This window comes from Coenobita brevimanus, chromosome 110, assembly GCF_032717465.1.
Source record: "Coenobita brevimanus isolate Jiangsu-jjx chromosome 110, ASM3271746v2, whole genome shotgun sequence".
Taxonomy (NCBI): domain Eukaryota; kingdom Metazoa; phylum Arthropoda; class Malacostraca; order Decapoda; family Coenobitidae; genus Coenobita; species Coenobita brevimanus.
This window is the reverse complement of record NC_137063.1, coordinates 27,362,422-27,387,430: the sequence shown is the minus strand read 5'-3', so window position 1 is coordinate 27,387,430 and position 25,009 is coordinate 27,362,422. Positions and strand designations below refer to the sequence as shown.

General features: G+C 44.7%; 1 protein-coding gene across 1 annotated transcript in view; it reads right to left on the bottom strand.

The window, feature by feature from the left end:
* msps (msps cytoskeleton-associated protein 5) overlaps positions 1-25,009 on the bottom strand; it is a 608,635-nt gene that overhangs the window by 240,418 nt on the left and 343,208 nt on the right. Inside the window, exons 22-24 of the mRNA XM_080286226.1 lie at positions 12,322-12,525; positions 4,009-4,144; positions 1,888-2,081 (exon numbers count right to left, since the gene is read on the bottom strand). Coding sequence (XP_080142352.1) covers positions 1,888-2,081; positions 4,009-4,144; positions 12,322-12,525 — 534 coding nt within the window. The remainder of the gene's footprint in view (positions 1-1,887; positions 2,082-4,008; positions 4,145-12,321; positions 12,526-25,009) is intronic.

The window sequence follows — 25,009 nt, the reverse complement described above, 5'->3', positions numbered from 1 at the left end:
TGGAGAAAGCCTGTCACAAGGTACCCAACAAGCAACTAATGTGGAAACTGAAGCACATACAAGGACTGAAGGGAAACCTCCTTCAGTGCATGAGAAACTTCTTGAGAGACAGACAAATGAGGACAGGATGACTAGATGGTGGGAGGTAACAAGTGGAGACCCACAGGGCTCGGTGTTTGTGCCAGTAATGTTCATGATTTATGTAAATCATATAGGTGGGGGCACTCACCCAATGTAGTGCTGCTCTCGGGTGTCTGCCCAGTCCTCTCCTCCATCCTTCTTTCCTTCCATCTTCTTCTATCTTTCTTTCCTTCATTCTTTCCTCATCCTTCTGCCTACAGGTGACTCTACACTGAGTGACAAGCCAAATGATTTCCTGTACACCAGGAAACCATTTACTACGCTAGGTGGTAACCATATAACCAAATTTTGGCGCCTGGTGGTTTAGTGGGTAATTATTGTGCTCCAATCGGATTGAGCCAGTGAAGGTTTATATCCAAGGGGTGGTTGGGGTTTATTGCTTACGTAATGCCACTCAGGGATGAGTGATTGTGGTCAATCTCATCTTAAATGTCAGGACCAACTGCCTAGCCCCGGGCCCCTACAGTCCTCATGGGGCAACGTAGGAATGGATGATGGATGGATGGATGGATGGATACGGTAGATGGAACAAACAGTTATGCAAGTTTGTTTGCTGATGATGCAAAGATCTTGAGGACAGTAAAAGTTAAGGAAGACTGTAATATGCTGCAGGAAGACCTGGATAAGAATCATGATTGGAGTTGGATGTGGAAAATTAAATTCAATGCATCCATCCATCCATCATCCAATCCTACATTGCACCATGAGGAGTGTAGGAGCCCGGGGCTAGACAGTTGGTCCCGACATTTGAGATGCAAAAAAATGTAAAATATTGGAAATGGGTAAAAGTACCAAGAGCCCATCACTGAACTATTTGATGGGTAATGAATCAATCACAAAAGTGAGAGAAGAGAAAGATTTGGAGGTGCTGGTCCAGGATAGTTTGTCACCTGAAAAACACATTAACAAGATAGGTAGAGAGACATATAATCTCTTGACTAACATAAAAGCAGCATTTCATTACATGGATGAGATGACAAAATTGACAGTGGCCATGATCCACCCAAGGTTGGAATATGTGGCAGTAGTAGTAGTTTCCTGTACACCAGGAAATCATTTGCTGTGCTGGCTGGTAACCATTTAGCCAAATTTTGGCGCCCGGTGGTTTAGTGGGTAATTACGGAGCTCCAATCGGATTGAGCCGGTGAAGGTTTATATCGAAGGGGTGGTTGGGGTTTAGTGCTCATGTAATGCCACTCAGGGATGAGTGAGGCTGGTCACTCTCATCTTAAATGTCAGGACCAACTTGCCAAGGCCTTGGCTCCTATGCTTCTCATGGCGTAATGTAGGATTTGATGATGGATGGATGGATGGATGAATACTGTACAGCACACTGATAAACATGCCTTTTATTTACCTTATTGTGGTGAACATAGCTGAAGTGGTCAGGCAGTCCAGACTGCTTCTGGCTTTATCGGACTTTTTCCAATATATGGGAATTTAGTCCAGTAGCTCCTCGAGTCCGATAAAAGCGAATTCTGGTCTATTGAAGTCCGTTATATCGAGGTTTTACTCTATGGTTTTCCATATATATGCAAAGACCTGTGGAACAGCTTGGATAAAGGGATTATCCAGTCTAAAAACTTAAACGAGTTCAAAGCAAATTTGACGTATTGAGAAACTGAGACGGGACCCCATGAGCCTAGCTCATTTCCTGTATATCACAACCAGGTAAATACAAGTAGCTAGTGAAGTATGATTAAGCAACAAGAGGAAACATATACATAATAGTGCTCTGCTTCATACATTTCCGACAAGTTTGAAGACCTTCTCGCCCTCCCTGAAGTAGACCTGAACCAGGGAGTTGAGTGCTGCATTCCTCACAGAGTTATCTCTATCGGCAATTTGTCTGGCTATCTCCTTTAGGGCCACAGCTGGCGATGGCTGGCAAACAGACATTCCATACACCTCTATCAAACTTCCAATGGCTTCCAAGCATTCTGGAAAAAAAAAAAAAAAAAAAAAAAAAGTGTGTAATGCAGCTTTTCTCTAATATGCCTTCATAATATTCCACAACCTAATGTTTCAGTTCAAGAATGCCTATAATACAGTGCAGCCTTGTTTTTAGATTCCCTGTTATGTGATAAATCACTACAATGATAATGAAAAAGTTATACGTTGTCTCAGCATAACACTAAAAAATTAATTGCGATTTCGCTGCAACGATATTTTTGACAGCTACCTCCAAGTATCCCATGCTGATGCAGTGACACACACAAGCCAAAATGGCCACCCAGTGTTTACATCTGCTGTGATCATTGCCTTTCGTTCGAGTTTGTGTGTGAAATACAGAAATCTGTGACTCGAAAATCATGTCAACCTAATGTAACCATCATCCCATTTTTAGGCCTCCACACAGCTGACTAAGCCCAGATGCTCGCCCAGTATTTACAATGGCTGTGATCATTCCCTTTCATTTGGTTTTGTGCATGAAAGGCCACTGAAACATCATCTCCCTCACCAAACAACAGCGCAGTACTTAATAAATAAGGCAGTGTGTGATATTAACCCCTAAAAGATGTGTTCGCATATGCTGTCCAAGGGTACTTGGGCCAAAAAGACGGGTGACCGTATATGCGGTCACACCCTCCACCTCCCCCCTCAAACCCACCCCACCCCCTACAGCCACACTCACACACCTCCCTCACCCCTCCACCCCAACCCCCACCCTCCCCCACCACCCAATCCCCTAACCCCCCCACCCTCCAACTCCCCCCACTGTCCCCCCAATACCCTACACAGCCCCCTACCACCCCTAACCCCCACCCTCCCCACCCCCACCCACATCCCCATCCTCCATGCCCCCCCACAATTCCCAATCCCCCCAACTGCTTCCCCACCACCCACCACTCCCCCTCCAACCCTCCACCACCCACCACAACCCAACCCCCCCACCATCCACCACCCCCTACTGCCCTTCCCCTATCCCCACCACCCCAACCCCCTACCCTCCTCCACCCCCCACCCCCATACCCCCACTCCCTAAACCCCCCCCACACACCCCAAAAAAAAACCCCCACCCCTCCAACTCCCACTGCCACTCCCACTCTTTTCCCTCATACTCCCAAAACCCCCACCCCTCCAACCCCCACTGCCACTCCTACCTTTTCCCTCCCATCCCCCTTCCAACCCCCCACTTACCACCCCCACCCTTCCTCCCATACCCACCCCCCACCTCCCCCAAGCATCCAGTCCCCAACCCCAAATCACTCCACAATCCCCACACTCCTCCCCCCCCCACAAATCCCCCACCATATTGCACCCGCCGATTATGACCGTCCTGAGTGTATGTCAAAACATTATGATGCTCGTTTTTTAGGGGTTAAGTGATATATACCCTATCTTGTTTGTGGAGAGGTCGTTCAGGCCCTCCAACTGTCCTCCATCCTAGGAGGCAGGGGTACCCTTGGTGACGACTCATACCTACATAAGACAAACTTCAGGTGGGTGGTAGAAATTATTTTGGTCATTTTTGGCTTTGCAGTCAACCTCCCTAACTCCACTGAACCTATGTTACATCGTCCTTATTATGCGGTAATTCAATATGTAATAGGTCTTCACTTGATGCAACCCCATCGCATAACAGGGCTGCACTGTATTTTAATTTCACTGTGGCAAAATTCAGACAAATATTTTGTAGTTTAGAACCCTCCCCCTCCTTCCTGTGGGTAGAGCGTATTATGAAATATCGTAAGAACTACAAATACTATTAGGGATATAAAGTACTGTCATTTCACATCACTTCCATCACTAGCACATATATAAAGCCAATAGCTGATAAAAGCATTACTATCATCATCATATCCTTATTTCTAGCAAAAATGATCAATATTGTCAGTCATAACAATTGAAAACCTATTTCCTTACCTGCTCTCTGTCGGGCATTTTTGGCTTTAAGTCCCTCCATCATATAGGGGAAGACTTTACTTGCTGGGTAAATGTTGCAAATAAGTTTTGCAATATTTCGTGCTGGTCCTCGAATGGAATCTTTGGGATCTCCAAACTGAGTGAAAAACCATTTTTATGAGAAATATTAATGATATGTAAATAAATCAATAAATAATCTGAAAAACTATTCCTATCTATAACTATTACCTGACAACTTAATCCCGTATGGGGTGGCCACAAACAAATCACCTCCATGTTGCCTTGTCCCCTGCCATTTCACTCCCTTCCCCCAAGCTCACACCCACCTCTCTCACATACCTCTCCATTCAATCTCTCCATCTCATTCTTGGCCTCTCCCTCCCTCTCCCCTCGCTCCACCTCACTCACACACACTCTCCTAATTAGCCTCTCACTCTCCATCCTCTCCATATGGCCAAACCACCTCAATGTATTTTTCCTAATGCTTTCTGTCACATCCACATCCACACCACAATGCTCCTTCACTTCCTTATTTGTCAGTCTGTCTCTCCATGTAACTACACATGCTTCTCTCAAGTAACTCATTTCCAATGCTCTTACACCTGACTTGTGACCTTCCAACAAAGTCAAAGCTTCACTTCTATAAGTTAGAGCTGGTATCACAATACTATCATGCAGCAACTTTTTTACTTTCAAGCTCACTTCTCTACTGCCTGTCACTGTTTTCAAAGAACCAGCAACATTTCTTCCTCTTTGTACCTTTTCAAGCACTTTATCCTCCAAATTTCCATCCTTACTCATCACAATATCCAAGAGTAATCCCTCAATTATCCAATGTAACAAAGCCAAAGGCACATCTGGACAGTGGCTCTGTCTGGATAATAGACTTCTCCCCTGGCCCCTTTTTCGTACATACCCTAACTTTGAAAGCTATTGTAAAAGGCCACTACAGTACATCGTAAAACACTTATTCCTGGTGTTTTACAATACTTTATCTGGTCATGGAGACCTATAAACCACAGACAAGCAATTACCATGGTCAAGCAGGCCCATCAACCACAAACATGCAATCACCACTGCAGGGCCATACCCCGCAGTGGCGTGAAAAAATGTTCATCCAGCCATAATTTCGACCCAGATGCAAGCATTTTGTCCAGATAAAATGGAAAAATGTGTGAATAATGGTTTTGAACGGCCAGATCACAGCGTCTGGATAAGGGATCATTTGGATAATGGATGTCCGGATAATTGAGGAATTACTTTTATGCACTCACATTTTCCAATACCTATTCCACATGCACAAAAGCACTACATAAAACCATAAGCAAACATAAAATTATAGTATTATGAAAACCTGATTCATATTCTTCAAAGCACTTGATACCTTCATATTAATTATGTCACCATAAAATAGGTATACGTAATAAACACAACGTCACTACAGTGGAATCTCTTAAATCACGCGATTTTTAATCATAGATTCATAATACAGGGCAAACATCATACAACTGTTTGCAGCATCAGTAACTCGCAGAAATTACAAGAAATTCGCAGATTCAGCCTCAAAAGTGACGCTTTTCCGATGTCTCGTATAATATGTGCCACCATTACCTGAAGTCCATGCGTCTAGCCAGGCATAAACCAATCATGGTCAAGCATGGCAATTACTAAACCATATTCAAGCATAGCACGTACTGTTTACCAATCACAGCATTTCCTTCCCATGCCAAGCATGATGGACATGCGCACTTGATGCACCTGGCCAAGAGCTTTCTCTCCTCTCCGTTGCCAGCACATAGTTCCGATATGGTTTACACGCTTCCTCCTCCTGCTCTGTGTTACTATGGTCAAACATAACCCTCTAGGCCTACAACTTCTTTGAGGAAGGGGAAGAAGAAGAAGCAAACTTTAACTTACATCCAAAAGTTAGATGTAATCAGGAGGACTGGCGACGGTGAGAAGAAAGCCAAAGTTGACCACCACTACGGACTCAACAAATCGACAATGAGCATCATCTATGGCAACATGGAAAAAATTTGATGTGTGTTAGTGCCTATGGATCATGACCTGTTGATAGCCATGTAAGATGCTGAAACGAGGCTCTCATCTGGACAGGAAGGTGTTTAAAACATTCATGAAACAGCAGGCACGATATAATATTGCAGTCGATGAAACAACACTGCCAGTGAAGACAAGGCTGTTCCACAGTGTCACCTGTAGACCTCTTGGTACTGCCTCTGAGAAGCCTTCTACACCAGTTATGAGTGGTTTGCAAGTTTTCTCCAAGGGGGATCAGAAACGTGCACCTGACTGGAGAGAGGGTATCAGATGACACAGATACGGCCTTGGCTTTGCATGAGTTTCTAATGGCTGTTGTGGATAAGCATGGTTACACCAGCTCGACAATATTCAACATGGATGAGACTGCACTGCAATCGAAAATGCCCCCCAAGTCAACGTACATCTCCCATCTGCAGAAGTAGGCTAGGGGACATACGCCTGACCAGTTGTGGTACACAGTCGTTTTGTGTGCATATACCACGGTGGCCTTTATTATGAAGCTCTTTGTCATGCAAAAGGCCAAGAAACTGCATGCCTTCAGGAACCTACAGGATATGAGCCAGTCAGGTGTTTATTGCTGGCAGCAAGACAGAGCTAGGGTTACAACCTCCCTCATCAATGAGTGGTTTGATTTATTTGTGCAGGAAGCTAAGGAGTACTGTCGGAGGAAGTGTGTGTTGAGTGCTGTTATGTAGGATGATAAGCATGTGGTCAGGATGGACCGTGAGAGAAAGAGAGGTGAAAATATGATAGAAAAGGTGGATCCTGCAATGAAAGACACAAGCGATTTGCTTGTGGCCATAGATATGACAAATGAAAAAGTGGAAAGCAAGGACTGAGATGAAGGGAGGCATAATGAGGTTATTGTTCCTCTTCAAAAGATAGTTCAGTGTTATAAAGCTGTGCATAACAGGTGAGTGAATGACTTTGGCTGCCCTCAGCCAAATCCACAGTCCGAGCCACAGCCTGGCCTACTCTTATGACGACGTGGAGGTGGCTGACGGCAATGATGACATCACTTCTGTTGTCTCCACACTGGACTCTGAGGGATTCCTGAGGGATGCTGATGAAGATGATGCGACACAGAGGCGGTAGCACACACGCCTCGTGGTGAGAGGCCGTTCTCTGCCTCAGGTCTCAGAACCCCTCCTCCGTCCATTCAAGCAATGTTGTCAGTCAGAGTCAGATAAGTATCATAAGATATTGTTCATTCTCATTAAATATGCTTTAATAGTTTCTTTTCCAGGCTGTTAGAATTTGCTGGTGACCAATTTGAAGTAGGTTTGGAGGTGTGAGGGGCAACTTTTCCAAGAAGATAGATCCACAAGTAATTCTCTCCATAAGATTACAGTAATCCTTTGATTATCTGATGTAATAAAGCCAAAGGCATGTCCAGGTAATGGCTTCATCCGGTTAATGGACTTCTCCATTGGCTCCTCCTCTTTTTTTTTTTTTTTTTTTTTTTTTTAAATGCAAGGAAGAAGGAACCAAAGGCCGCGAGCCCGCAACTGTTGTTTCTTGCAAGAGAAAAACAAAATACAAGAGAGAGCCAAATTCAAGATCCGATCATTTCGGGATGCCTGGACATACTGCGTTTGAAAGACTGGAGATCATAGGAAGCAGGAAATACAGACATAGGGAGACAGTTCCAGAGTTGACCTGTTGCATAAATGAAAGACTGGGATTAACGGTTAATTCTTGCATTAGAGAGCTGGACACAAAAGGGATGAGAGTTTGCTGCTAGACGGGTGCTACGCGCCCGTTGTAGAGGTGGAGGAATGCATGCAAACAGTTCAGAGGAGCAATGACCATTGAAGTAGCAACAGAAAAGAAATAAAGATGCAACAGTGCGACGAAGAGACAGAGGTTGAAGGGAGTCAGTAAGAGGAGGAGAGTTAATGAGATGAAAAGCCTTTGACTCCACCCTACTGAGAAGACCTGTATGTGGGGAGCCTCCTCACACATGAGAGTTGTACTCTACGCAGGGGCAGATAAAACCCCTGTATAAAGTCAACAATTCTGCAGGGGTAAATAAAGAACGGAGTCAGCTTAGCACACCTAATCTCTTGGAAGCAGATTTTACAAGAAATGTAATTTGATCTTTCCAAGATAAGTCCCGAGTAAATGAAAATCCAAGCATGTTCAAGGATGATGCAGGATTAAGCTGAATAGTATTAAACATTAGTGGGTATACCTGTGGAAGATTTTGTCAGATTGATAGGTGTAAAAACTGAGTCTTTGATGCATTAAGAACAACAGGATTATTTTTACCCTAGTCAGAGATACGAGCCAAGTCAGACATTAGGTGTGCCATAGCCTCATCCCTTGTTTGTTGAAGTAACAGCTGAGGTGGACGTTGCGGGAACCGAATGGAAAGGTGAAGGGTAGAGTCATCGGCACAAGAATGGATAGGGTTAGATGTACAGCTTAGAAGGTCATTGATGAATAAAAGGAAGTGAGTTGGTGATAGGACAGAGCCCTGAGGAACACCACTGTTGATAGATCTAGGAAAAGAATGATGGCCGTCTGCAACAGCGGCTACAGAACGACCAGAAAGGAAGCTAGAGATGAAGGCACAGATAGGATAGAAACCGTAAGAGGGCAGTTTGGAAATTAAAAATTTATGCCAGACACGATCGAAAGCCTTAGAGATGTCAAGTGCAATCGCAAAGCACTCGCCAAAGTCCCAAAAGGAGGATGACCAGGAGTCTGAAAGGTAAGTGAGAAGTTTGCCAGTGGAGCGTCCCTGACGGAACCCATACTGACGATCAGAAAGAAGCTTGTGACAGGAAAGATGCTTTAAAATTTTTCTATTAAGAACTGACTCGAAAACTTTTGAGATACAGGATGTTAAAGCAATTGGACGATAGTCAGAGGGTTGGGAATGGTCACCCTTCTTTGGGACTGGCTGAATGAGAGCAAACTTCCAGCAAGACGGAATGGTACAAGTTGATAGACAAAGGTGAAAGAGCTTGCCTAGGGAGGGTGTAAGCACAAAAGCACAGTACTTGAGAACAACAGGAGGGACTCCATCAGGCCCATATGCCTTATTAGCAATGAGGCCAGCAATGGCAGAAAATACATCAGCTGAAGAAATTTTAATGTAGCCATAAGGAAGTCAGAGGGAGGAAACGATGGAGGAGCAGCACCGGAATCGTCTAAGGTGGAATTGGAGGAGAAAGTCTGAGCAAAGACATCTGCTTTATCAGTAGAAGAAACAGCTACAGAGCCATCAGAGTAGAAAAGAGGAGGGAAGGGTGATGAGGTAAAATTGTTAGAAAGGTCTTTGGCAAAGTGCCAGAAGGAGCGGGAAGAATTTGAGTTGGAGAGCTGAGAGCATTTAGTACGGATGAAATTATTCTTAGCAGAGCGAAGAACAGACTTTGAACAATTCCGGGCAGAAATGTATAAAAGATATGATTCAGGGGTGAGTTGGCTCCGGTACCTTTTATAGGCCCTCTCCTTGTTGCAGACAGCATTAGAACAAGTGTGATTAAACTAAAGCTTTCTTGCATTAGTCAGAGGATATGAGAAAGGAATGTATGCTTCCATGCCTGAGAGAATAACCTCTGTAATGCGCAAGGCACACTCAGATGGCTCCCATCCATGGAAGCAATAATCGTTCCAGGGAAAATCAAAGAAGTACTGCCTGAGGGCCTCCCAATCCGCGGCTCCAAAGTGCCACAGACAATGCTTCTTTGGAAGGTCCACAGGCCGTATCAAAGCGATAGGACAGGTTAAGGTGATAAGGTTGTGATCGGAGGAGCCCAACGGAGAGAAAAGATTAACAGTGTAAGCAGAAGGATTAGTAGTAAGGATGAGGCCAAGTATGTTATAGCTCTCTCCAAGGTGGTCAGGGACATGGGTAGGGTGCTGTTCAAGCTGCTCTAGGTCATTAAGGATAGAAAAGGTGTAGGCTAGTTCACCAGGTGGATCAGTGAAAGGAGGAGAGAGCCAAAGGTGGTGGTGAACATTGAAATCTCCTAGAATGGAAATTTCCAAGAATGGAGAAATGGATAGAATGTGTTCCATCGTAGAAGGAAGATAGTCAAAGAATTTTTGATAGTCAGTAGATATAGGAGATAAGTAGACAGCGCAGATATATTTAGTCAGAGAATGACAGGAAAGCCAAAGCCAGAGTGTAGACAATTCAGAAGAATCGAGTTCAGGAACACGAGAACAAGATAGGTCATTGCGTACATATACACAACATCCACCTTTGGCTTTGAAATGAGTATAGAGAAAGTAGGAGGATACAGAAAAGGGTTTGCTGTCAGTTGCCTCAGACGGCTGAGTCTCAGTTAGAAAAAGTAGGTGAGGTTTAGAGGAGGAGAGGTGGTTCTCAACAGAGCGAAAGTTAAAGAAAAGGCCGCGAATGTTGCAGAAATGAAGAAGAAGAGAGTCAGACAGTGGTTCCAGGCAGCTCGAGTCGTCACCGGGAGAGGGGCGGAAGATGGGGGCATTTATGGTCCCCCTCCCCCAGGGACTCCGAGGCCACGTGTAGTGCTGCCTTTACTTTGAAAGCCACTGTAAAAGGCCACTACAGTACATAACGCTTGTTCCAGTTGTTTAACACAACTCTATCTGGTCAAGCAGAACTATAAATTACAACCAAGCAATTACCATGGTCAAGCAGACCCATCAACCACAAACATGCAACCACCAATACAGGGTCATATTCTGCAGTGAAAGAAAAAAAAAAAAAGGAGAGGGGGTACACAAGAAAAATGCAGTGGGCACACAAACCTTAATGGCAGAATGAATAAAATCATAGTAAAAGAGAATAAAATCAGGGTACAGCGCAGTAGGCTAGAATAAAATCAAAGTTAACCCTCATGATTTGACCATCCCGCATCAATCTTACCCAGGATCTCCTGCTACTCGACAGTCATCACTATCCTGTTCCTTTTCCCTGGTGAAGAGGCCATCATCAAACACCCTAGGAAGAGGCATGCAAGGAATAACAAGGCCTGAAGCAGGTAGGAAACAACCACAAAAGCCACTATGTATGTTGCCAAAACAACTGTCTGAGAGGAGATGTTTGCCACACAGGAACTAAGAATGACTGAGGGGGGGTCTAGTGATCACTGGGTGAATTACCTAGCCAAAAAGGGCAGTGCAACCGGGCTATTCCCACCCGGCCAGGCGCGAAAATGTTCATGCGGCCATAATATCCACCCGGACACGTGCATTTTGTCCAGATACTGTGAAAAAGTGTCCGAATAATGGTTTCAAATGGCCAGATTATAGCATCCAGGTAATGGCTGTCGAGATAATAGAGGGATTACTGTAGTTACAGTATTTCTAAATCACGGAATTCTCAATTTGCAGCATATGCTCAGTACCATAAAGCATTGATTTAGGGGATTCCACTGTACAGTTCTTCTTATCAAAATGTATCAGTTATCAGCTGGTGGGGAATCAGAAATGAAAAGTTGCACTGACTGGTAAGCAATGACGAATAAGTATATATATGGTACATGTGGTATCAAAGATCATCTGATTAATTAGGTGCGATCCATACACTGGTGTGTAGCAGTGGTATAAATGAACAACATTAGGTTCTCCATTAGTGCATTCAGGAATAAAATACGTGTATGACATTAGTCTGTGATTCTCCATACTCTGTCAAGCCAGTCATACTGTGCAGAACATGTGAAAAACACACATTTAAAGATATTGAATCCATTTCTACAGAGATGCTGCACTTGACAGTTTATCAGACTGCTTTTATCACCTTTCCTTCAAATTACTGTACTGGATTTCTTCTCATTCATCTGACTGCCTGAAAATGAGTCCAGTGATTGATGTTAAACTTGTTAAAAAATAAATAAATAAAAAATCTGATATTTACAGTGTTAATGTATTAATCATCATGAATGTGTAGTCATCAATCATCAAATAAGTTAACACCTGTGCATTACTGTAGTCTCCAATCCACAAGGTCACACTGGTCTTTTCCACATTAAAACTGCAACAATTAAAGATGAAGCTCACAGACAACTCACACAAAATTCCCTCCTAAGAAATTACCTAACAGGGAATGGCTATCACAGAACAATCTCCACACTAATTTATTCATACATGCCTCTCTCTCTCTCTCACTCCTCTTTCTCTTACCAGTGCAATTTTTCAATCTACAGTTCACATTATATATGATATCCCTCCTTCAACAGAACCTTCAATCTTTATTTCTGCAGTGGTAATATTGTAACCAATGTGCGGCAGAACCAAAAGGCAAGCGCTGCTTACCTTCATCACCAAGAATGGTAGGAATGATGAAGCTTCAAAGTCCTGCAAGTGGTACTCATCATTAGAAACACACTGGAACACCTGCTGTAGGTAGTCCATTGCCTTCATTATCACTGATGGATTCGTGTCGAAAAATCGGATCGTCAGCCACTTCAGGATCAAGTCCAAGTTGGCAATGCAGGCAGGAAGATTCACACCAAGATCCTGAAATAAAAGTTTTATATGGTGGGAACATATGTACTACTCAAGTAAAGATTTGATTGTTCACCACCCGAGATGTGTCTGGGGATTACAGTACTCCCTCCCTTTTTTGCACGGGGGTTACAACACAGAACTTCCCGCAAATACCAAATTTCAACAAATACTGGTCATGTCCCCGAATAGGCCCTGCAGTAGCATGAAAGAAACCTTGATGGTTGCATAATTACCCTCTGCATTGCCCCAAAACATCACAGGATATTAGGCTGCATATTATACTGTATTTAAAACTGAAGATCCATCCATTCATCAATCATCCAATCCTACATTGCCCCATGAGGAGCATAGGAGCCCGGGGCTAGGCAGTTGGTCTCGACATTTAAGATGAGAGTGACCAGCCTCACTCATCCCTGAGTGGCATTACATGAGCAATCAACCCCAACTACCCCTTGGATATAAACCTTCACTGGCTCAATCCGACTGGAGCGCAATAATTACCCACTAAACCACCAGGTGCCAAAATCTGGTTATATGGTTACCACCCAGCATAGTAAATGGTTTCCTGGTGTACAGGAAACCATTTGGCTTGTCACTCAGTGTAAAGTCACCCACAGGCAGAAGAAAAAGGAAAGGATGAAGAAAAGAAAGAAGAGGGAGTGTAAAGTCGCCCGTAGACAGAAGGACAAGGAAAAAATGAAGGAAAGAACAGAAGAGGATGGAAGGAAAGAAGGATGGAAGAGAGGAAAGGGCAAACAATAATAATAATAATAATAATTATAATAATAATAACAACAATAATAACTGATGGTAGGGGAAGTGAGCATGGATGTAAAAAAAAGTCACTGCATGATATCATTGTGATACCCACTCTAACATATGGAATCGAAGCTTGGACCTTGTTGAAAGGGCACAAGTCAAAGAGTGGGACCAGTGGAAATGAGTTATCTGAAAGGGGCATGTGGAGTTACATTGAGAGAGAGACTGACAAATGAGGAATTGAAGAAGTACTGTGGTGTGAATGTGGATGTGATAGAAAGTGTTAGGAGGAATACTTTCATGTGGCCATGTGGAGAGTGAGAGATTAATGTAAAAAGTGTGAGTGAGGTGGAGGGGGAGACCATGGATGAGATGGAGGGATGGAAAAGTGTAGTACAGTATATGAGAGAGAGGGGTATACATTGGATGAAGAGCATCAAAATGGCACAGGATAGGGTAACACTGAGGCAATTCGTTTGTGACCATCCCTTACGGGATTAAGGCATCTGGCTATTGACTGAGATTGGTAATAAGGTACCTTCTTTAACCACGGAGTATTTTATCTTACCTCTTTCCTAATGCTATGTATGCCCACTCACTTCCTAAGCACTCAGCAGATGTATTCATGTTTATCATCCACCAATAAGTTGTTAGGGAAAATAATTTTACATTCAATATTTTATATGACAGCGGATATACAAAAATACTAACAAATATCCATATCATTCACTGCAGCCTTCCTCTCATGAGCAGGAGATCGGCTGATTGCTGTTTAAAACCTTTGATGCATTTCGTGTAGTGCAATAACTCCATACCCCTTGTGTGTGCATATCTAACCCCAGAATGCTTAGTTTATCATTTATATATGATATATTTATGATAATGCACACTTATCAAATCTTCATTATTGCAGTCCTGTAGGAATATTAAAATCTTAGAAGGCAATACATGTATGTGCAAGCATGTGTGAGTGAATGAGTGGAAAAAGGTGTTGGAGTTTGAATTTTTAAAGAGGTTATGTAGTAATTTACTTGAATGTTGACTGCATAGTGCTTTACCAGTGACACATATCATGTAAAAGTACTGTACTGTAATATTTTAGGAGGCCGCTGCCTACCAACAAATCTGCTCTTGTTAAATACTGTAGGAGTAAAATTCGTCAGCTAATAATATCTGAGAAGTGCTGTGACATTATTAACCCTTTAACCGTGGGCATTGTTTTGCCCCGACTGGCCTCTCCCGCGGGGGTTTCAGCCAAATGTAAACAAACCTTTAAACTCTGCACAGAATAAAGCTAGAGAAAAAAATAAGGTACCATTAGAAAGTACTAACCTTCAGCTTTGCAGTGATGTAGGTTTCATGACTTTGTTGACTTTCACAGGACGGGCAGTGCCGTTAGAAGTGAGGGGTGTAAAATCACTATTTTACGCCCCACACACCAATACCAAATGCCAACCACTCTCTGATAATAGTACTATAAACATATATGAACACTGCACATACAATAAACACCCACTCTGTGTTCACTAAGGTAGGTAAAAGGCACTGTAATTGCCCGCACTTCACTGCGGCATCACACGCTCACTGACGTTTGGTTAGCGGCGATGTTTTCATTATTTCTAACTTCTATTACTATTTTACATATAATCTGGGCAATATACATTATATTTACACTGCACTTATTACTAAATTGCGTCACTGTCGCATAACAGAATTACAGAAGTGCCGCAGATTTTCTTATTAACATATCACTTATATAATGGCCATATTTACATAATTTTCTAGGTAAAATATCTCTTATTACTATATTATACAATTACTGGTAAAGCACGTCACTGTTGCATCACAGACTCACAGCAGTGCCGCAGATTCTCTTATTACAATATCACTTATTATACTGGCCAATATTTACATTGTTTTCTTGGCAAAATATCCCTTATTACTACATTATCCCTTATACAATTATTGGTAAAGCACGTCACTGTTGCATCACTGTATATCACTGTCACTGTCAGTATTTACTCAGAGAGTGGTACTCAGCAAAGCACGGAGTCACACACAGAGCGACTTGGCATTCCTGGCACTGGTGTGTGCTCATTTTTCTCGTCCGAGGCCTCCGTGTGGTGTTATGACACACTCTGCAGCGGCCCTGTGACAACCTGCCGCCTGCAGTGAGAGGCAATTTCACAAGCTGGTGCCGGCTCATGTAATTGCGGCACTCAAGACGGTCAGGTTGTGTGTCAGAGTGTCACCTTGGCACCAATGCTGTCACCTGACCAAATCGTGCAAGCAGCTGCTGCACGACAGTCTTGAAGAAATGTCTCAGGGATGGTTGCCTTATGCCCCCGACTTGTGTCTTGTAGAGGAGGAAGGCGTTGAGCATGCACATATCGAGCACGTGGAGGCAAGCCTTCCTGTACCATCGGGTGTTTCTCCTGAGACAGTCTATCTCGCCAATCATCATGTCAGACTTATCAACAAGTCTCATGTTGATATTGTAGTCAATGACGGCATCGGGCTTCATGATTGGCTCTCCCGTCCTGTAGCTGACCTTCCCAGTTCTCTGCAATGCCCCCTTGTGGATGGTGCTGAGCATATTCACGAACTTCTTGTCGTGCCACCTGATCGCCAGAAGCTTGTCTGACTTCTTTAGGTGCACATCTCCTTTGGATGAGGATGATGCTTCTGGGAAACTTGGCCACTCTTTCCTATGGCTCTGTACAGTGCCCACAGTGCCAATGCCGTGTTCAGCCAGGTACTTGGCAAGTTTCGGTGCTGTGTAATAATTGTCTGTGTACAGCACATGATTCCCACCAAAATACCTCTCCATCAGCACTTTTACAACGGAGCCAGAGAAGCCAAGGGGGTCTTTCCTGTCCACGTCCATTGTACTTGCAGAGTAGATCACAAAATCAAGGATATACCCCATCTCACAGTCACACAGCACAAAGAACTTTATCCCAAAGCGGTGGTGTTTGCTGGGGATGTACTGCATGAATTTGAGACGTCCTCTGAACAATACCAGGGATTCATCTATGATGACTTTTTGCATAGGACGGAAAAATCGCATAAATCGACCCCTAATCCTGTTGAGAAAATCCCTCACTTTCCACAAAGGGTCAGTTTGGGACGGGTTTCCATTGTCAGCGAAGTGCAGGTATCCTAGCAGCTGTCGGAACTGATCTCGTGACATGTACTTCCCGAATGTTGGGATAGAAGTAATGTCATCAACCAGCCAGTACTCCTTCAACTCATGTCTCTTGATATGGGGCATCAAGAACATGAGAGCAAAGAACACATACAGCTCTCTGATCCCGACAGGCAACCACGACACTTGCTTTGGTAAGCCAATAGGTCCCAGCCCTTCTGTTGCACACTGAGCTGCATACCTATTGGTCTCATCGCTGACAAACTGCACAATTTCGTCATCCATGAAGGCCAGGAAGAAGTCAACAAAGTCATCTCCTTCGCTGCATGGGAAGGCAGGCTGTATTCCCGCATTTGTCATGTCAAACGGCGGATTGTGTGGATGAAAATCAGCACCGTCAGACCAAACAAATGCATCCACTTTCCCAGTGCGTGGTTCAGTGGCAGTGGCAGGTCGCATAGCACTCTTTTCCCCGTGAGAAGGAGCTGAGGTGGAGGCAATGGGTGAGGCAGGAGGTGAGCAGGAGGAGGGTGAGTGGGATGGTGGTGAGTGGGGGGGTGGCGAGGGTGAGGGAGCTGGGCGGAGGGCAGGCGGGGGGGTTACTGACCTGGTGTGTGGTGAAATCCGACCCTTTCTTCCCCGCTTATCACCTCGCTTTGCCCTCCTACTGCCACGCATCCCCTTTGTTCTAGGCCGGCCTGCCCTGCTTACCCTGCCTGCACGGCCTGCCTTCCCTCGCTGTGCAGGCTCTGGGAATTCATATTCCTCAGATGATGTAGACTGAGGAGAGGGCACGGCAGAAGATGAAGAAGATGTGAGGGCAATAGGGCTAGGGGAACGGGAAAGTGGTGGGAAATGCTTGCTAGGGCCTGGTGTAGGAGACGTAAGTTTACGCTTCACTCCCTTCCCACGTGCAACACCAATTTTCCCCATAGGCGCCTTCCCTTTCCCAGAGTAAGTTGGGGGCGGTGGGGGGGGAAACATGTTCACTTTCATCACTGTCACTGTCAATGCTAAACGGTTCACCACCAATCACTGCAAAATCGTCACTACTACTTGCTGTAAGTGTACCACTCTCACTGCCACAATCCAGAGTTGTACTTACAGTTTTATCCAGCTCTGTCCTAATTTCTGGGGTGCTCAACCCCTTCTGCCTCATCGTCAGCAGTTCCTTCCTCGGTGTAGAGGTCGAAGGCACACTAGCACTAATAATTTCCGAGGAGGAAGCGAGCGACGATGACTCGGGACGGAGCGCCATTATCACGGACAGAGCTGGACAGATACTGACTGATGCGTGTCAGGGCAGGGGTGGGGGGGGCCCCCCTCGGGGTGGGAGGAGGGAGGTGTGGGATGGCTGGCGTGAAAGAACTCGACAGCTACTCTTGCGTGAGACAATTTGCGCACAGGAAAAACGCGCGGTGTTCAAAATATTCACGAACATTCCAGAGTGACACCCGCGGTTTGGTCCAGTTTTGTCGATGTCATTCTGGAATGACACCCGCGGTTAAAGGGTTAAGGAATATTTACTGTATTTTTGCTTGCCTCAGAACTCCAGAATCTTTAGCACACTGCTCTGTGAAATCATATACTGTCGAATTTCCAACATCATGACTGTCTTTGAGCACATATGCAAGGACTTTTATTAACTCAAATAATTTCAGTCGGTAACGTGCAGAACTTCTCTATGTTATCAGTTTCATGCTGCACATGGTTGTGTTTTCATCATCATTATCGTCTCATAACACCTGCACACACCATGTTCTTAGAGCTGGATTGTTATGTTATGTGCTTTTTCACAACCATGCTGTTATTGCATTCATTTAATTTAAAGCCTAATTTGGGGAAATGAAATCGGGAGTGATTTTAAGAATTATGGTATGGTACAATTTTATTATGGTATATGGTGAATACTTTTGCATGAATCAGCAAGAGTCACAACTTGGTAATATGTAAAGTTGCTAGATTTTGTGACTTTTCCACCAAGCTGGCAACAGTGCAATGGCACAAGAAGGACAAACAAAGGCAGTTGGACTGCAGGCCATGTGAGAAAGCACAGGAAGGGTTGTGCAGGTGGGAACAATGTGGCATGTGTAACCCATCAATACTTTCCACCACTTATCAAATGTTTCTGAAGACTGAAAATTTACTCTTCATGAATAACCAAACCCGGAAAGAGAGAACCCACAAAGAGGAAGGGACCACTGTATTGACCATGGCGGTGCAGTCAGCTCCCCCCCCTCCCCCCACCCCCCAAAAAACACCATTACACTTGCCATGCACAGCACTATGAAACACAGGACGAAATAATTTCTACTGTACTTTTACATTCTACTTTTCTACTGTGTCTCAAATACCGGTATACATATGAGGTGCTACCCAAAAGTTCCCGAAATTTGACTAATGAAGGGAAAAAACTTAGGTCAAGTCCTAATCACAACTGTCCCCATCAAAACAGTCTCCCTGGGCGTGCAGACATCAATCCCAGTGCTTCTCCCACAATCAAAATGCATTCTGAAAGTCTCTGAACATCAGATTGTTAATGACCTGTGATTTTCTCCTGGATCTCCTCAATGGTATCAAATCTAAGTCCTTTCAGCTGGATTTTCATTTTCGGAGAGAGGAAAAAATCACAAGGGGCAAAATCTGGTGAATACAGGGGTGTGGGAAAACCGGCATGCTTTTTTATGCCAAAAACTGCTGAACAACAAGTGCTGTGTGGGTGGGTGCATTGTCAAGGTGAAGCACCCACATGTTTGTGTGCCACTTGTTTGGATAATTTTGCCTTACATCACCAGACAAAATGCGCTAGCAAGTTCCATACAATAGGCTAACAATGTCTCAAACATCGTGGATCATACCTCTGACGCCTTTGACGATGGTTCCAGGAACTTTGGCCACAATGTCATAAGGTGAACTAGTGGAAGGACGGTCAGAACATGCATCTACATTTGCTGACATTTATCCGTATTTAAAACGCTTAAACCAGTCATTCGTTTATGTAACCCCCAATGCACTGTCACCAAATTCTTGTTTTAACACTATGAGTTTTTGCTGTGCTCTTCCCAAGTTTCACACAAAACTTGATGCACACACGTTACTTTCACATCCTCCATTCTAGAAACACAAAATTGGCAAACTAACACAATCATCATCATCATCCAGACCTCCTTTCACATCCCAGGGTAAGGTGGGGAGTGGCAGTGTCCAGAAACCCAAAGTTTGCTAAGTCCAATGGGCCACGTTTCCATTCACCCATCATTCAAGCCCCTGGAATCCTGGCTCTATATGATAGCCAAAAAATTTTCACCACATTCTGTAGCTTCACAAAAATGTATCCAATAGAGTCAATCCAAATGCTGTAACATTAAAAGGGGGTGCCAAATCCCTGATCACGCACTTCTCACAGCATTCATCAAGCCAGCTTGATCTCACTCCTTCATGTATGCCTCGTGCACCTGCAACATTCATGCCTCTGTTTCTTACCAATGCCTTCAGTACACCAGCTACTTTCCTTCCTTGTGTCACTTTACTTTCCACTTCTTTTGCATATTTTCCTCACTTTTCTATCATTGTACCAAGGGATTCGAACTCTCTCATCAATTCCAGTCTCTCTCCATTCGCTGTAACACCACACTGAGAGTCGCCTTATTTCTTGATTACCATCATTTTACTCTTCTACATTTACTCTCAAGGCGCGACGCTCACAGACACCAGCAAAACTCCGCACTAGTCAAGCTCTTGTCAGGTATTTGCAAGTAGTATTGCAACTTCAGCATACAACAAATCTGAGATATTAAATCCATCACCATTCATTACCAATGCCATCCATCCCTCCATTACAGTAATCACTCCAATATCCGGATCAATAGAGCCATCGGTAGGTTCGGATATTGGTTTTGTCCGGATATTGGGCCCCAGCTTATGGACTTGTACTTACGGACCCTAACACAGAGAAACACCTATACAACTCCCTCCGGACATGCATAGCACCTATTTAACACCCAAATCACACCAATAAGGCACATAAATGACTGAAATAAATGCAATAGACACATAAAATGTGGGTTTAGAAGTATGTTCATACATTAATAAACATTCTGGTACTTATGGACTCTAACCGAACCTAACCTAACCGAACCTAACCGAACTCTGAAAAACACATTCCTACTGCACATGCATGAGGTAAGTTTAGTATGGAAAGAAGTACAGTATGACACTTTCTGGTAAGTATAGTATGGGAAAAATACAATATGAAACATTCTGGTAAATATAGTATGGAAAATAGTACAACATGAAACATTCTGGCTACTTACAGCAAGTCCCTGGCCACCTCGATGAATAACCGCCTCCTCTCGGACTCTGACAGTAAGAACGATTTCCTGAAGCACTTGCACTACACTCTTCCTGAAGTCTTGCACTGAACTTAGTCACTAACACACAGAAGTCCGTTCTTTTCACAGTGTTCACTTTAGTCCAAATAATGTTCCATTAAATTTAAGTGTTGCACATTAACTTTTCCCAAGTTTTTTTAAGTTTCCAAAGCCAAAACAAAGAAGGTTAGTTACGTTAAATTTCTTTTCTACTTAGTCTTTTCTCCCAACTTGAAAACCTTAACACAACACACCGTTTTTTTCACTGCACAACACTCAAAATTCCCGTGTGGTCTAGTGGAGAAGTTCTTGCTGTTTATTCACTGTCAGAGCCCGAGAGTATCACTGGCAGGCGTCCAAGGGGTGCATCGGTGGGTAGTGGTGATGGCGTACCGACTACAGAAGACTCTGAAGACAGCCGCAAACTCACGTCGAGCGGTGACTCCACTGTAGCTGATGTGCTGGGCTGTGGCTCGGAGCATGAGGGCCTGTCTTGGGGAGGCAACGGAGTGGAACCAGGGCTTGGCACAGCGGGGGTCACGGGCCTGAAAAACTGTCAATCGTTGACTGACGCAAGGACCGACGATTCTGGCGATTGATGATGCGCTGCCGGAAAGCACGCACTTCCTCCACGAGTCCCAAGGGCCCCATCTCCCTGTCGCAGTCCGGGTGTTCCAGGTAGTCTAGGACGAACTCTAGATGTTCCCGGAGTGCGCCAGCTTGGGGATGGCTGGAGTAGTGTCCTGCTGGGCGGAGTCTGCATCATCATCGCCTTCGTCGTCGGAATCTTCAAGTTCGGGACTGACACCAGCAACCGAAGACGCGATCTCGATATCAGACAACGTCTGATACCCAGGGATCGCCTCGTCGTCGTCCAACCACTCACGAACGTCGTCCACATCAACATCGTCGCCGTGCGTACGTAGCCGTGCATGGAAGTCATCCACGTCAAACCCTAGGAAATCGTACTCCACATCTGTTCCGAGAAGCAGACGAGACCAACCATTTTCAAGAGTTTTCACAGGGACTTCCTTCCATGCACTAGCCCAGTTGTACAGCGCAGACTTGATGTTGTAGCGGCGAAGGTTTTCCAAAGTCCGCTTGCCTCGAGTGTCACGTCCTTCCCTGCGCTCGTCCTCGTCCTCGAGAACCACCATCACCTCGTCCAGGAACTTCCGACGGTACAGGCGCTTTGTTGCCACGATCACTCCTTGGTCCATTGGTTGAATGAGAGCAGTCGTATTAGGTGGCAGAAACATGCACCTAATACGGCCATTCTCAGCAACCAAGTCCTTGTCGCACGGGTGGGCAGGTGCATTGTCGAGGAGAAGGAGAGCCTTTACCTGGTCGCGAGGAATTCCCAGTGTCTTCGTCTGGTAATGTATGACCTCCTTGACGAAGTGATGGTGAAACCAGTCTTTGAAAATCACAGCTGTGAACCATGCTTTCAAAGAATGGTACCATACGACAGGAAGGACATCCATCACCCCACGAAGGCACCGAGGCTGCTTTGCACGGGCAACAATAACGGGCTTAAGCCGGTGCATGCCGTTAGCATTGGCACAACACAAAGCAGATATCCGTTCCTTAGAAAGCTTGCGGCCAGGTACACGCTTCTCCGTCTCATCGGCGAGAGTGTTCGTTGGCACCGAGCGATAGAATAGGCCAGTTTCGTCAGCGTTATAGACTTGACCGAGAGAGGCCCTCCCTGTCGATCAAGCCTTTCACCTTGTGCCGAAACTCGTCCACTCCATTCTCGTTAGCGTCCAATGCTTCGCCATATGCTTTACGGTTAGTAAGGCCATGTCGCAACTTGAACGCGAAGAGCCAACCCTCGGATGCCTTGAAGTCTAGGGCATCGTGAAGCCTTGCAAACTTCTCAGCAGCAGCCTTCAGCTCCGTTCCACGTACCATCACACCAGCTGCACGTTGCTGTCGATACCAAATCAACGTGGAGCGGTCGATCTCTGCATACTTGGGAGTAAACATAACCTTCCTCTCCACGTTGCGTTTGCTTCTCGACGAGAAGTCAGCCGTGTACTGCATGAGCTTGTCTCGGGAACGCTTGATATCAAACAAAGTCGACCGGGCCAGGTTGAACTCGCGGAGAATGCGAGAGGAAGACCAACCCGCATCAACCTTCTCCAATATCTCCCGTTTCTTCTCCAGAGTCAACACCACTCTCTTCCTTTTCTCAGGAGGCGGGGCCATCATCACACACACTAAGAGTAGGGCAGAGAGCAGCAGGAGGCCTTGCAGCAAGTACGGCACCACCACAAAAGCGAGCACGTGGGCAGCCACGACGAAGAGCGTAGGTCTTGTCGCGGTGAGAGACAGGCGGGAAGTGGGGAGGATGCAGCGGCGCTCTATCGGACGTCGGAGGAATGACGAACCAAAACAATGCTCTCACGCGGCGCGCGCGGCAAGTTCAAATTACGGACGGCAAAAAATCGATTTTTTTTCCAATTTTTTTGGATTTTCGGACCATTTTGGGAATGTTTGATCCCAGGACGATAAGGTTCGGTTAGTGGGGATGTTCGGTTATTGGGTGTCCGGATATTAGAGGGATTACTGTACTTGTGTTTTTACTTCTCTTATCACCCCATCCACATACCTGTATATATTGACATACCTGTATATGTAACACAACCTTGTCACATGCCCACACTAATTGTAAACCATTCATTTAGATGTCCATTTACCCTTACATATGCTTCACTACCATCATAAAAACTTTTGATGGCATCTAGCAGCTTACCATCTACACCGTACATGCACAGAACCTTCCACAATCCTTCTCTGTCTACTTTGTCGTATGCTTTTTCCAGATCCACTGATACCACAAACGTCTTTTAGTCCTTCTCACAAGCCTTCTTCACGATCTGTCTCACCGCACATCCTCTGCCACTCCTGATGCAATCCTGTTCATCCCTCACTACGACTTCTAATATCTCTCTTACTTTCTCTATAATAATTTTTCCATACACCTTGAAAAGGTGAAAGTGGTAGTCATTGCAGCATATGCACCGTGTGATAACAGGAGTGATAGAAAGTAAGACAGGTTTTGGGATGAGCTGGATGAAGCAGTGGGAGAATGCCCCGGAGCTATAAGTGATTGTAATAAGCAAATAAATGGAAGAGTAAGCATTGATCCTGAGGATGACATAATGGGATGCATTGGAGTACCAGGAGAAAATGATAATGAGAAGCAACTGAAGGACATGTGTCAGGAAAGGTCGTCGACCATTTGTAATTAGTATTTTAAACACAAAGATGCACATAAGTGTTCAGTAATCCCTGCAATAACCAGACACCCAATTCCCGGACACCCTTTGGGCCTGGGCCTTCGGAACTCCCAAATAACCAAAAAACGAAAAAAATCCAAAAAATAAAACTCCTAATTTTTTCTCACCCGTAATTTGAAAATGGCGTGCGGCACCAAACAGTTGTGTTTACACACGGCCCCTTCACCCCTTCCTTCCTCCCCCCTCCCCAGTTACCACCTAACTACCATCGTGAGTAGAAGCTCGTCGCAACGGATGCTGCACGTGCTCGTTTTTGTGAATAAACAGTGAAACATTGTGAGTAGATGCTCGTCGCAATGGATGCTGCACGTGCTCATTTTTGTGAATACACAGTGAAAAAACTGCAATACCTCACCACTAGACCACATAGGAATTTACAGTGTTGTGCAGTGTTAAGAACTTAGAATTTAGAGTGCAAAGGATTAAGTGTGGAGTGCAAACTGGCGGTTGAAACTGGTGTGGAGCAATTAAGAACAGAATGTGCAGTGTTAAACAATTATAACTCACAGTGCAAAGAATTAAGTGCATCACAACACTGTATTGATGCACGTGCTTCAGGAGCACTTTCACCACTGCCAGAGCCTTAGAGGAGGCAGCCACAGCCGTGCTGTAAGTACCCTGTACACTGCTAAACATTTTCCATACCGACTTCTAGTTCCTCATACTCTGGTTCCTTTTTTTTTATTTCATGCTTTATGTACATTATTGGTGTGAATCGGGTATTTAATAGGTGCTATGCATGGCCGGTAGGGAGTTATTTAGGTGGCTTTCAAAGTTAGGAGGGGTAAGGGTCCATAAGTACCAGTCAAGGAGGCAGGGGCCCAATATCCGGACAAAACCAATTCCCGGACATGCCTTTGGCTGTATTACGTTGGATATTAAAGGGATTACTGTACATGGTACAGAGGGAT